At 37.3% G+C, this 14679-nt stretch overlaps 1 protein-coding gene across 5 annotated transcripts in view; it reads left to right on the forward strand.

Annotated features, from left to right (window-relative positions):
• Positions 1 to 14679, forward strand: part of MGAT5 (alpha-1,6-mannosylglycoprotein 6-beta-N-acetylglucosaminyltransferase) — a 119026-nt gene that overhangs the window by 76736 nt on the left and 27611 nt on the right. For all 5 annotated transcript variants that reach the window (XM_066999225.1, XM_066999227.1, XM_048062820.2 and 2 more), the window contains exons 8-11: positions 1455 to 1624; positions 2525 to 2659; positions 8715 to 8848; positions 12354 to 12487. In XM_066999225.1, coding sequence (XP_066855326.1) covers positions 1455 to 1624; positions 2525 to 2659; positions 8715 to 8848; positions 12354 to 12487 — 573 coding nt within the window. The remainder of the gene's footprint in view (positions 1 to 1454; positions 1625 to 2524; positions 2660 to 8714; positions 8849 to 12353; positions 12488 to 14679) is intronic.

Consider the following 14679-nt stretch of genomic DNA (forward strand, 5'->3'; position numbering starts at 1 on the left):
AGAAACAAACTGTAAATTTACCACAAACTGATTACACTAGAATGTTTTACATAGCTGTAGAAAACAACAGTTGTATATCTCCTTTGTCCACAATTAAAATCTTACATGCCATCTTTCTGGTTTGGATTGGAGTAGACTTGATCACCACTTTTGGTTGGATCTCTTTTGACTTGTAGTGAGTCCAGTTTAAAGTCTGTGAGACTCTTGAAATCAAAAATTCTGTCTAATTTGAATTATTGTTTTTTTTAATTACCTCAACCAGTTAAGATAAAACTGAAACTCTTAAACACGAAGGTTTCCCTTCCTGCCTTGTGCTTACTGGAGCCAATCCTGAGCAACAGTCACAGTTGTGTTCCTACCCCCTCTGAAGGCTGCCTGTCTGCAGCTCAGCTCCTTGCTTGCGATTCTCCGTCCCTGCAGGAGACCTGGGCTCCATATTGTGGCTCTCATGTTTGTCACCTATCACAGTCCTTGTGGAGGCTCACTCTGTCAAGGAGCAATGCTTTTCTTTCGAGCAGCAATGCAGGCTGTTTTATTAAAGAAATATAACATCTGAGAATACATAAACTCAAAAATAGACAGCAGCAGCACTGCCCTGTACAGTCAGTTTTGATGGAATGCTCTAGATTCTTTGCTTTTAAAAGTCCTTTAAAGTTGCTCTGCAAACATATGGTGATTTCATTTTAATGTGTCCAGTTCTCTTCTGGGAGCAGAGATTAGAACAAGATGTTTTTATGAATGTTGCTTCTTTTTTAAAGAGTGAAGGATAAGATTTTCTAGTGTTTGGGGGTTTTATGCTCAGCACTATATGTATCAACACTCAAAGAGTGGTCCAGATATGTAATGAAGTGTTTGGAACTCAGCTTCTGTGCTTCATTAGAAAGGCAAGCACGGATTTCAAGGAACATGAACATAGAAAACTCTCCTCCAGTGGCAGTGCAGAGAAGAGGTTGATAAAGCATCCTGTCATTCTTACGCAATCTTTCCAAGTTCCTTAATGGCTCGTCCAAAAGAGCATACCCTTCCTGAACTAAACTGTCCTGTTGCATAAGCAAGTATATCCTACTTGAGAATATAAGTGGTTATTCAAACAAAAGAAATTAATGTGAACCACAACTTACTTTCTGTGCAGAATTACATGTTTCGTGAATAACACTTATTTAGGGGTTTCGTTACTGATCTGGTGGCATATCACAGTGCAAAAGAATATGGTAACATTCTTACGATTACTGTTCTAGAGATTTATTACAGAATTAAATTATTTACAGGGTCTCCAATTAGGGTGGAGGTGTTAGAGTTTTTGTTGTTGATGATTGTTTTTGTTTGTTTGGGCTTCCTAGTTTGGTTGGGTTTCTATGTGTGTCCATAGTTGGAATTTGGGAGAGAGAAAATGCTGTGAAGAGTACTAGTTGCATGTTTAATGTTGGTAACTAGCATATAACTTTTCTTTTCAGATTCTTGTTCATCTGGGGCTTTTGACGAAAGAATCTGGATTCAAGATTGCTGAGAATGCATTTAGTGGTGGCCCACTTGGTGAATTAGTCCAGTGGAGTGATTTAATTACATCTCTCTACTTACTGGGCCATGACATCAGGATTTCAGCTTCTCTGGCAGAGCTCAAGGAGTAAGGAGATTACTTTCAATTTTGAAACTGGAATACAAAAAAAAATAATAAAAATTGGAAATTGTAAACTCTCGAAGCTTCTATTAACAAAATGTATAATTTCTTGAAGCATAAAATGAAAGTGATAATTCACTAAACAGACAATAAGATTATTTTCATGAGCTAAATATGTGCTATAAAAGGATAATGTGTTTTCATTGTAGCTTCAGGCTCCTGAGACTTCATAAATGAATGTTGTAAAATTCAGACTAAGCAGCTTATTCTTTAACATTCCAGGTGCTTTAACTAGCTGCAGTAAGAAGTTTTACAGATTATCCTAATTCTGTGTCCTCTTCTTCAGTTTCTACTATTCTTCACTCAGTATCTGATTTTAAAATAGAGGTTTTAATCCTTTAAACAGATTACTTTTGATGTAGTTAATTGCTTATGTTAGGTCACATTGCTGCTTCACTCATCTTTGTCTTGCTTTGCCTGAGATGTTCAGCATTAGGCATAATACAGCTATTTTAAGGTTGGGAACATACACCTTTTCTGTAGCTTTCATTTTTTTTCTAACATGACAGCATCGTTTTGTAGAGAGCTCTTATATCATCAAGCTGCCAATAGAAGAAATTATTTCCAATCATTTCAAAACACTATTTTTAAACATTCAGACCGTATTATTTTTTTTTAAGTGGATGGGATTTTTAGTAAAATTAGCATTTCACTGCATATGCAGCTCTTTAATAAATGCTGAGGATCTTTATCATTTGAATGTTTTTACATGGTTACTGATTTGGAAGAGATAAAACTAAGGTTTTTGTGGAATGGTGAGTTATTGGTATTAACTAATATTATAGCATGAATTTCAAGGTAGATCGGAAAGTTACGCTTTTCCATGTTCCTTCTTTTTCCATTTAGGATTATGAAGAAGGTTGTAGGTAACAGATCTGGCTGTCCTACCCAGGGAGATAAAGTTGTAGAACTCATTTACATTGATATTGTGGGACTCACTCAGTTTAAGAAAACCCTTGGTCCATCGTGGGTACACTACCAGTAAGTATAATACTCATTTGATCTCTAGACTGCTTTGTTGAAGAGCTTTTGTGGAATAACACACAAATTACTGAAGTGGGTACATTTACATGAATTGGAATTTATTTAAAAGTAAAAATACAGTTCTCTGTTCTCCTTAAGAATAAAGGAGCTATTACCTCTTTGCTGCATACCAAACGTAAGGCCCTCCCCAAGCACGGATGGAATACTTGTTGCAGATTGAAGTGTTTTTGATCTTAATGAATTATATTGCTGAGTCATCATCTTTGTCTTTCTTTTCTTCTTTATCCCCTCTCCCCCTCTCCCAAGTTTTGTTCTTTACATCTATTTGTAAATTAATAGATGGGCTGAAAGATTATTGAATTTTGCTGTTTAGTAGGAGCAGAACATGCGTGTTTTGCTTGTCTGTGTTCGTCTCCGTACTGGATTGATGGTTGTGGGGATTTATCTATTTAAATTTTATTGTTTAACAACGTCATATTTTCTGTCCCATCCCTAAAGATGCTGGGGGCAGAATTGTCTTCATGAGTAAGTCTAAAGAATAAACCTGCAGGTAATTGCAGTTGCTGTTGCTTCTGTAATCTATAAGCATTTTTCCGTTAGGGATGGAAGATGGTTGTCACAAGAAATTACTTGGAATGGCCTTCTTATTGTCTGCGGTTTTAGAACCAGATTTCTTTTTGTCAATATCTTTAAATGAGCAAGCCTCACACATGTTGCATTGATATATATCAGCATGAAATAAAACCAAATCTAAATTACTGACTTTGATTTTTCTAGACCTAATCAAATCAGTTGTGTTTCATGATCTGTAAAGTCCAGTAGATCCTAGCTGAGGAAAGAAATTGAAAGGTTCTCTGAAGGCAGAAGACTTGTGTTTTTTTCTACTTCAGGATTGCTAGAACATTGCATCTTTTCAGCATAATTTTAAATAAAAGTACTGTGATTAACATTGCATATTAGATTACTCTTAATCTCTTTTTTAAAGTAGAGGAGTAAACAGATACTCTGGTTTTTAGGAGCCTACTAATAAAGCTAATCCCATTTTCCACTGAGTTGGAGTTGGCTGTCTGTCTGCCAGATGTAACTGTCATTAGGCGATCACATACGGTATTGTGGTCGGGATAGAAAACCATGCTTAGGAAATTACAACCAAAAGGGAAGAAGCGTTTTAAATTTCTATTTGGCATATTCTGTAGCAAAGATGGTGGAAATACACCATGACATTGAGTTTATTAGATCAGCTCTTCAATTTTTCTTGCTTGTTTCATGAATCATTAAATCTTAAGCTGCCAATCTGTTTTTCATTGATTCCTAATTTGTAGTAATGACTGACTTTTTCTGTTTAAGGAGAGAAGAATTAAATTTCATTGTAAATACATATGTTAGGTAGTATGAGATGTTTTTTAGCTATGCTTTTGAAGAAAAAAAAATCGCTAGTTCTCTTCCACAGCCAGAACTGTGTATCTGGGGATTGAACAGGACCTCATCAGGTCCATACTGTTGCAGATCAGATATATTTATCTTTGTTGAGAGATTTTTGCCTAGTCTCTTAGAGAATACTCCAAAAGATGCCACAGTATTTCATACTATTAAACTTTTCTTTAAGGTATCTTTCTTGGCTTGGTTTCTTGCAACCTGCATGTTCCTGCTTATCCCCCATGGTTTCGGACAATAAATTATTTCCTCCCTCTCTCTGCCAGCTTGTAGAATATTTTATATACTGTGCTTCCTTCAATTTGCCTTCTCCCCCCTACCCCCCAATAAATAAATAAATTCAGGCGTTTGGATCACTCCTTATAATTCAGGTTTTCATTGTGTTTGCCGGGGATCTCTGTAGTTACTTGATAATGTTCTTCAAGGTCAGTGTAGAAAACAGGGTCCGGAGCCTAGCAGAGGCTACCAGAGGAGAAGAATTAATTCATAGTTTCAAGCAAGCTATCTCCTGTTCAACGATCCTGTTGCAACCCTTTTTCTTTCAGCATCATGAGTTGCCTCATAAACTTTGTCATAATAATAATATTTTTAAGTTAAGAGAGTAAGCCTGGTATAAAAGACCATATTTACATATTCTTGTTGAATTCATTCCAGTAAAACAAGCATTATCACCTATAAAGCTGCCTCGTAGGCCTTGTTCTTCACAAACTTTGCTTCCTCGCTCATTAGTATCTAATGTCAGCAGGAATGAAAAATTTCCTTTGTCTTGAAAGAGGTGTTTTGTTTTCTGCCATATAGTTCAGCAGACATGTGCTGGTCAGCTTAGTCTGTTTTGTGCAGACCAGACTCAAATATAAATAAAGTGTGTTTATTCACTTTGGATTGAAATAGAGAGGTAGAATTAACCTGTACCTTCAGAAGAGTGTCTTCATAAGAGTGTGGTATGTAATCTTTGTGAGTGAACTTGAGCCCTGAGGAAGGTTTTGGCAATCTCAAATCAGGTTTCTAGGACTGGTAGCTCACAAGAACGACCTGCTGCGAGAGGTGAGTGTTTCTCAGCAGCATAAATAGCAGCTTTGTCCTTCTGAGGTCTGTAGCACCAATGACTCCTGGTAGTACGTGTTTAATCTGGGGTATAACTGTGCTGTAAATAGCAGGAATATATCGAAACAGATTTCATTTGTTGTGGGCACCTTATTGTCAAGCAGAATGCCTGGACAAGCTGCATTTTTCAGTTCTGAAGTTTGGGTATTTGAATGCAGTTTACATGCAATGATCAACATAAAAATTAGTGGCTTAATATAGATTGAGGGGTGCAGCTCATTGCTTTTCTTATCACCCGCATCCTGTGTGTAGTGCAGATGAATCTGGTATTTTTTCATTTTTCTCCAGCCTCTCTAGCAATGACTCATTCCCATATGCCGAAAATCTAAATGGCTTTATTCTTGAAACAAATGAGCATGTCAGGTATCCTGAAAAATGAGCAACATTCCTGCTGTTTACATGTTTTCTAGAATACATCTGTTTTAGGACGGATATTTTCTGACTAAGTTTTTACATTTTGAATTCAAGTACTGAGGAGCCTGAAAAATACGTGTGTCTGCAGAGCTTGCTGTAGGCAGACATGAGCTTGGCTGGGCATGAGCCAAAGCAGTCTGGAGCCTGTGTATGCATGCAGGCACGTTGCTGTGCCTGAGCTCAGTGCACCTACAGAGCTTCCACACCAGAAATGGTGGGGTTTTGACCAGCTTGCTCCCAGGAAAATGTCTGCTGTCTGTCTGCAGCAACGTGCCCTTCATTTAGCAGTGCCTGCTGGCACAGGTGTTCGTTGCTGACGGTGATGGGTGCTGCTGGACAGCACTGCTCACCCAGACAAAGAGGATGTACAAGGAGAGAACAACTATAACCTCAGGTGGGAGAATGACCTGAATAAATACGTATAAATACTTCCACCAGGGCAGCCCAGTTAAGATTGTGCATATGCCCAATATTTATGGAAAAATGCTAACTTGAAAAATGGTGATAATTCTGGGTTACTTTTGTCCTTTTTTTTGTAAGCACAACATTTGTCACTTCTAATATATCAGAAGAAAGAAAACATCGATGTGGATGTTTCTATAGGCAATTTGCTACCCACCAATCCCCATTTTAGAAGAACTCATCTATGGTTTGTGGAAATCTTCTGTAGATGGGAAGAGTGCTTTCTGGCACACTCGATGTAAAATATACAGTGGTGTCACACTAGTGTGTCAAAGGACAGTGCTCTGTTCTATGGGAGTGATGTACCCCTTGTTTTTTCTCCTTTCGGTGTGAGAGAGATTTCAGACATAATTTATTTTAAATACTGTCAGCTTCAGTGAGTTACAAATACATATATAATCACTAGTTTTCAGTAGTTCCATTAGCTTCGTAAAATTAGAAAAAGAAATGTTCAGTTCCTCATTTTAAAGAGGAGATATGTCTGTTTCATTTTTAATTTGACATCTCGTGAGTCAACCAGCCGTGTCAATGAATAGGCAAATCGGTCTCAGACCAATTCTTTCTGCTGTGATCTTCTCTTGTCTTTCTGACTTTCTTCCTGCCCTAATACTATAAACACAGGTTTTGTTTTCCCTGCTTCATTGCTTCACTTACTTTCCATTGCATTATGTTTCCTGTACTGCTTCAGAGACCCTGTGTAAGTTGGACTTAGTGACACCATATCACTATAAATAATTGGTGCTTCCATACCTTACATCTGAATACGGGAAAACGAAAGGTAGTGAAACACATTGAGACATTTGCACACAATGCACTGCTCCTTACATGTATGATTTGACTAGCTCCAGTAGTGTTGCAGGTTTTCAGTAGCTTTCACCCATTTTCTCATTCCCCTGCATTTGTGTACCTGGCCAAAAGCCGTACATTTGCTAAGAATCCTGTTTTAAGGCCTGCCAAGAAGTAAGAGGGCTTTTATTACTCAGTGATTCATCAGTGCAGAAGTTGTTTTGGTCTTGCTGGAGTATTTTGTATGATGCAGAGATAATTGCTACTGTTGTAAAATATTTTCATTGAGAACAGTTGACATAAAACACTGCACAGAAACTGATCTGTCAGCTTTGTTGTTTGGTGAATCACAATGTGTTGTATATTTTGACTTTTTTGCTTGAAAGATCTCTATGAAGATTGAAAAACAAAGTAAATTTGCCCCTTTTGTACTCTGAAATACAAAGGTGGCATTTCATGTTGTTTTGTTTGGTTTTGTCTTTTGATTTTTCACAATTTAATGAATACTTCAGTGAAAAGAGTGACATAAGTATGTAAGTGTGGTTTGGGGACTAAATTTTTTCACTTTTTAATGCTGAACTATATTTGGAGCTAAGTTCTGTTACCTTTTAAAGCCAAAAACTTGATGTTTTACTGATGAGAATGTATATGGGCTTGAGGCATAGGAAATTTTTTGAAGAGTGGGAAATACAGACATTTTTAATAGTAACTTTCACCAGCTACCTCTGTTCTGTGCCACCTGTGAGGTTGTGTTTCTTTCTTAGTGACAAAGTGGGCCATGATAAGAGTTCTTCATGTCTTTACATCACAACCTAATGTGGCACATGGCCCTGCACGGCCTATATCAATCTTTTCCTCAGATTTTGTTTGTGGAGGGCTGAAGAACAGAAGGGTCAGCAGCTTTAGAGCCTTGCAACACAATTGATTTGCAGTAGAGCTAACGGTCAGTGTGACCACTACAAATAAAGTTCCTGTCCAAGCCATATAAAAATTTTACAAGGCTGCATTTTGGAAACATAAATCCTTGATCCTGTATGCTAGAATATGCACCATCTTATATTGAGGGTGGGTTTTTTCAGCCTTTCATGTGCTGTGGATTCTTTTTTAAAATAACACAACTCATAATTTAAGTAGTTTTTATTTTTTCTAGGAGTTAATAGGACTTTTCAATAAAGAACCGAGTGTGAATCTCTTCTCCAGACTCTCTGTAATCCAATGCCAAGGTTTCTCTTAGTTGCAGAGCAGTTGTTGCAGACATTTGACTTTTGTATTATTTTTTCAAATGTCTCTAACAAAAAGTTTTACAAACAAACGGCCTGTCTGACTGCAAGTCTGCAAATTAAACTGTCTTCAGTGCTTCTCCAGTAGGTCTAACTGACCCAAAAGTCGGAGTCTGGAGACTAAATAGAGTTGTCTAAAGACAAAATACTATTCTGCTCTGATCATGGTATGTAGCCTTTGGCTGTTGCACTGGTTTTGCAGTAGTGGGTAAGAACATTAGGAAATAGATGAAGAATCCTCTCTTCTTCTGCCTAAATCCTACTTCAGAGCCCCAGGAATGTAGGTGACCGCAGTAGTGTTCCCATAAGCTGTACTTGGATGTTGAAGCATGAATTCATTTTCTGAGAACAAGCAAACCAAAACCAAGCTCCAGGGTTTCTATTTGAGTGTCTGAAATGTCCTTCAACTTGCTGATTGTAATGCCTTTGAAATTGAAATGTACCTTCAGTTTATAAATCATTCACAGTTGCAAATATAAACAAAGCACATCTTAATTATAACTATGTACACATGCTTATATATACATATGCTTGTGTACCTGCAGTAAGTCTTTATTTTTTTTTCCTTTTAGGTGTATGCTAAGAGTTCTGGATTCCTTTGGAACTGAACCAGAGTTTAACCATGCCCATTATGCCCAGTCTAAAGGCCACAAGACACCATGGGGAAAGTGGAACCTTAATCCCCAGCAGTTCTATACGATGTTCCGTAAGTATCCCTGGGTTTATAAAGAAGTTGGGGTTTTAAAAAAGAATGCTGTTATCGAGAAGAATTTTTGTATTATTTAAAACAAGTTCATGGTTTAATAAAATGCATGTAAAAGGGCAGAATCATAAGTGTAGACTATGCAAATACTCTACCATACTGTCATACACAGGAATAAAAGCACAATAGCAATGTAAGTAATGATAGGGAACCTTTTTCTTAGTATACCTGTGGAAAGTGGTGGCTGGCATTTCCTTCAAAAAAATTTTTGTCTCAATTTTTGGAATGGATTTCTCAAGATTTTCACCGAACTTATGTTGTGAGCATTTATCCTGAGATGAACTGATTCTCACTTTTCTCCCAGCAGAGTACAAAGCTATTGAAAAACAAGTAGTAGATGTCAGTATTGTTATAAATCTTTGAGGAATCTTTAAATATTCCCCACCATCACCCCAGAAAAAGGAATTCTCTATAAATTTTATCATATTAAATGATTACAGTGACCTATTCTAGCGCTAGTCTTTGACTTTATGGATCTCAGTTCTAGAATCAAAGGATCATTCTTTTGCATGTTGTAATATTTCAAGTTTGTTATCTCTGAAAAGCACAAAAAGATTCACCGCTGTCAGCTAGCTTGAGGGTATGTGAGGCTTAGGAAAGAGGAAAGTGCATGCTGTTACTTGGAGGAGCTTCTCAGCTCAAGTCCATAAGGAAGTTCAGGTCAGTGACCAGCCTGACCTCTGAAGTTTGGTGATGGTTCCTATCTGAGGCCAAGACCAGGGACGTACGCTTTTTGTTCTAATCAGACTTTATAGTCACGTCTTTCAAACTTTCCTGCTCTTCACAGCAGAAGTATGCATACTGCTGTCTAGCTGACGCGCTTTTGAATTCGGTTGCCTTGTAAAATTCTTTGAAGAGGCATATTTTGTCTGTTAACATTTACTGTGCAAGTTTTTTCCATTCCCAGTTATGTAGAAGCAAGCAACCAAAGGCGTGGCGGGGAAATGGGACTTGGGAGTGGTTGCAGAGTTAGTGCCTGGACTTCAGCGAGCAGAGCTTGTTCCCCGTCCACATGACTTGCTAGCATTTTTTGGTTTGTCATACATGGAAAATGAGCCAAAGGCTCAATTGTGCTGTATTTAAGTAAAACAGCTATTAGGAAATTTGATTGTGAGATCCTGCTCAAGATAGCACCAAGGGTGACGGTACACTTGAGGAAAGTAGTTGCATGAATACTTGTGGTACAGCTGTGTTTACTCCTTGATCCCACTCCAAGAAATGCAGAAAAAAGTAAATCTTCCCTATAGGGAAGATCTCTGTTATCTATGGCAGTACAGACTAATGTTACATTCTATTGTTTGGAGCACGTCACTTCATAATACATTTTTGGAAGAGTGTTACTGTATGGGTATTTCAGTAGGTAACCATTTCTGGGTTTTAATACCGGACACGACTGCTGTTTTGCCTTTGCAGGGAAAGTGCTGAAGAGATTGCAAGCAAACTCGCTCTGAGGCCTGAGTGATTACAGTGCTATAGATTGTTTGAGGATTTTGTTTCTTTTTGTACTAGATGCTGAAGCATCAGCATGTTTGGATATCTGAAGTTTATTTTTGTATTTTGTCCTCTGCTGCAGAGAGAGCAGCATCTTTATTGGGTTATGATTGAAAGTGCATGTTATGAATCAGAAAAATTTTTACACCAGATTGGAACCCTGGACACCTTCCCAAGATCCCCAGACTCTATTATGTTTTGAGAACTCTGATTATAAGGGCAGAAAATTATTACTGAGCAAAAAGAAAGCCATATTCAAACCTGTGGCATATTACCAAATGCTTGAGCTTTCCAGAAGCATGAGTTTTTTTCCCTTTTTATGTTCTTTTTAAATTCTTTTATGCAAAATAGCAGCATTGGTACTTTTTAAAACTGCATGATCTTGCTTAAAAATCCGAGTGCTTCCTGTCAATGATATTTAAGGCACTGAATTCCACCAGTTCTAAAACTTCAACAAAGGTTTATTTTTCAAGTGTGTACTGCCTTGCCTCTCCTTTGAATGCAGTCTCTTATCCAAAAATATAAAAGGATAGAAAAATGCCCCTTTTCAGGAATATTTGCAACATGCCATTCACTATGCTAAATGTTAAAACGTCCTTGGGTTTAAGTGAGTGCCTAACTGTTGCTGAGACATTTTTTTGTGAAAGAAGAATAATTGTCACTTGAAAGATTAAATATAACAACAAAGGGAACCGTGTACTGCGTATGGTTTCTGTTGTGTTTTCCAATTTGCTGGGTTTGAGGAATCAAAAGTAAAGCCTCATAATGGCAATAGAATTGTTTTGTAGAACTCTGACTGTGGGTTTAGCATTGTATGTCATGTGTCTGGGGGGTCTTTTTCCTCCCTCTTTTCCTCCTTTTTTCCGCCTTTTTCCCCCTTTTCTTTGCAAAACGCACTTACTAACAAGTTGTCAACTTGAACGAACAGAATTTAAAAGGTGAGACTTACAGAGAAGATCCAGGTTTTCATTGCAGTGCAGTTTTGTGTAGACGTGGGGCTGTGCCGCTTTTTAGACAAGGTCCAAACCCCCTACATATTGCAGTATTTTTTATACAATAGGGATGAATTATTACCTGAAGCCGTGAATATTGTAGTCCATCCATGCAATTAAATACCTTTTCACAAAACAAGCAAACAAAAACAACAACTTAGTTGTAATGAGCTCTGTGCCTTTAAAGGAGGAGAGCAGTGCCTAGTATTGCTGGATGTCAGTGCTGAAGAATGACCAACAGAGGCTAAAACTAATATAGAAAATTAAGACCAAATTTCATATCCTTTGCAACTAACACAACAGTTTTGATCATTTCGGTTGTCACTTTTCAACATTTAAACATAGATATATGTAGTGAATTAGGCAGTGAAATTTCTATTCTGATTTGCGTGGTGTGACTTTGTAGGCTAATACTTAACACAGATACGTAATAGGCAGCAAGCTGGATGGAGTATTAGCTGGGAGCTATATATATATAGTATATAGTATAGTATATAGTGGGAGCACTATAAGAGGTGAGCCCAGGAAATTCACTAAAATTTATCACATTGAGAAACATACAGCTTTGTTAACCAGCATAAATCCAGTGTTCTTTCAAATTGTTGGTGTTGCGTCTCTGGGATTGTCAAGCTCGATTCCTTCTGGTTCTCTTATCTCTAATAGTAAAGTAAAGCTGAACACACAGAGAATCATTATCATTGGCCTAGGTCCAGCTGCAGAGTTTCATTGCAGGAACTGAGCCAGAAAATAACTGCTTACTTCAGTAAGCACATGCAGCAGAACTTAAAATTAATAAGAACTCTTCTCAATAATAAAGTAAGCAAATGTATCTGTGTGAACGTAAAGAAGAGAAGTGATGGATGTGTTGTATATTATGTTCCTTATACCTACTTTTTTTTGTCAACACACTTTTGTAACGTTAATTAATACTTTAAAGTTTTTTGAATATTCTCCATTTCTTACAGCTCACACTCCAGATAACAGCTTCCTTGGATTTGTGGTAGAGCAGCATCTGAATTCCAGTGACATCAAACACATTAACGACATCAAAAGGCAAAATCAATCTCTCGTTTATGGCAAAGTGGATAATTTCTGGAAGGTGAGTTTTCCATACCTGATATGCTTGAGCAAATTTATTTTGATCAATATAACAATGCATAATTCTAAACTTAAGTATTCCTTTTCTATAAATCTGTTGAGTTCTTTTTTCTGAAGATAATCAAAGAATTCAGTTGAACAATTTGAAGTCTTTCTGATGAACAAGATTGTATCAATCTAGACTGAGATGGATCATTTGTTATTTATGCACACTTTACCAGTATAATAAAGTTTTTATAGTCTTGATATCACAATAATTTTAGAAAATGCAGAAGCTATTACAAGTAATGTGAAATTGAAGGTGTCAGAGGCTTTGTAGACTTTAATCGTTTTCGTAAACAAATGTCTTTCAATGATTTATTTTCATATATCTACAAACAAAAATGTGCTGTATTTTGCTCTAGAAGCTGTGTTGCACTGAAAACCCTAGAAGTGTGAAATCTCATTTTATCTCCTTGTAATAATATCAGATTTGTGTTTCTTTAATACTGCAATTGCTGCAATATCTCTTCCATCTGCAGAGGAGAGCTCCAGAATAACAGCACTGAGGTTTGGTCATATTTTCACCAAGTATCATATGTTTGACTGTTAAGCTCACAGTGCCCTCTGCTTTTTGTCCACTGTCCTTTTCTGGAGCTTTTTTTTCTAGGCTCACACACCTGGGAGTGTAAATTTTATGCAGCTTTCAAAAAAAAAGGATTACTCATTAATAACAGTATTTCTTTTGACTCACCTCTGTGTGTCCATATCCCCTGTATGCCTTAAGATCTTATATTTTAAGCTTCTTGTCAATTGAAAACGGCACTCATCAGTACGTGCTGTGTCATGCATAGGACCAAATGATACAACAGTGTGAGAGCATCTGTTTCTCACGTTTTCCTTCCTTTTCTCTTCCTTGGCATAAGAATATCAATCTTACAGTTTTCTGACCCATAGGAACAACATTGTCTGGTAACTGTGACTATACAGAATATGTTCTTGAAAACTGATAGCTACAAGTGGTCCATCTGTGAGACAGCAAAAACAAGGGAAATGGGAGAATGTTAACAGGTTTTGTGCTAGGGAAAAGGTAGAGCTGAATGCTTCTTGGCTCCTCTGCTAAGAAAAATATGAACATTAGTTATGCTTGTTCAATTTCAATCTCTCAGGTTTAAATTTGGTCTTACTGCCCTAAGCTATGTAATCTGTGTTTTAAAAGGAAATTTTGCTTAGCATCGTACTAAATACTGTGGCAGTTACTCTTTTTGAGCTCATGGAATAGAATGGCTTGGTTTGTCCCCATTTGCCCTCTGTTCTTCTGCCTGCAGAATGCTGGTGCAGAGCTGGGCTCCTTTAATTCACGTCTCTTCTAGCTGAGGCTCATGTACTTTTAGTTCCTGATCTCATTATCAGTCTCTCAGGAACAGTTGCATGTAATAATCGTCTATACTTCCTGACCTGATTTGTACTGCCTATCTGTACAACAACCTGTTGAGTACTGGTTGGATTTAAGGAACAAGGTATTGGCATAGTCACCAGCATTTGTTTTTTTCCCACTGATATATATATCTTCTTCAGTTTATTCAGCCTGCATTAATTCAGAAATACGTATTAATAGATTATGTGCCCAGAGGGAAGACTTGTGATTGTGTAGTCTGAGATTTGGTGCGACACAGAGGATATTCATGAGCTGATTAAGACAAGAATAGGACTTTTTTGGAAAAGAACATCCAATCTTGATTTTTAAATAGCACACAGTGGAAACCCCACTACTTCCTCTAGTAAATTCCTTAATTGCCTTCTCCCTCAAGACTATGCATTATTTCTACTACAGATTTCCAAACTAATTTCCAGTTTTAATAGCAGGTATAGACTTTGTCTACTGGACTGATGTTTGTTCTGTTTCCCTGTAGAAATATATAGGTTGAGGTTAAAGCAACCCATAGTCGTCTTCTGAAAAGCCTGTATGTACTGAGCCACTGAGAACTTTGTGCTTTCTAATCCTTAAGTGTTCTCGCATGTCCCTTTTCGCTGAACCTTTTCAAGATTGTTCACATTCCTCTTGAAATGTGAGTGTTGGCAAAGGGTGTGTGGGCCATAAGAGCCTTGAAGTCAGAAAGAAATACTACATGCATTATTATGCACATACCCTTTTCACCATTGGGAACTCATGTTTAGATGACTTCTCAGCCAAAACCCTTGTATCTCTTACTT

The sequence above is a fragment of the Anser cygnoides genome, chromosome 6 (assembly GCF_040182565.1).
Source record: "Anser cygnoides isolate HZ-2024a breed goose chromosome 6, Taihu_goose_T2T_genome, whole genome shotgun sequence".
NCBI lineage: Eukaryota > Metazoa > Chordata > Aves > Anseriformes > Anatidae > Anser > Anser cygnoides.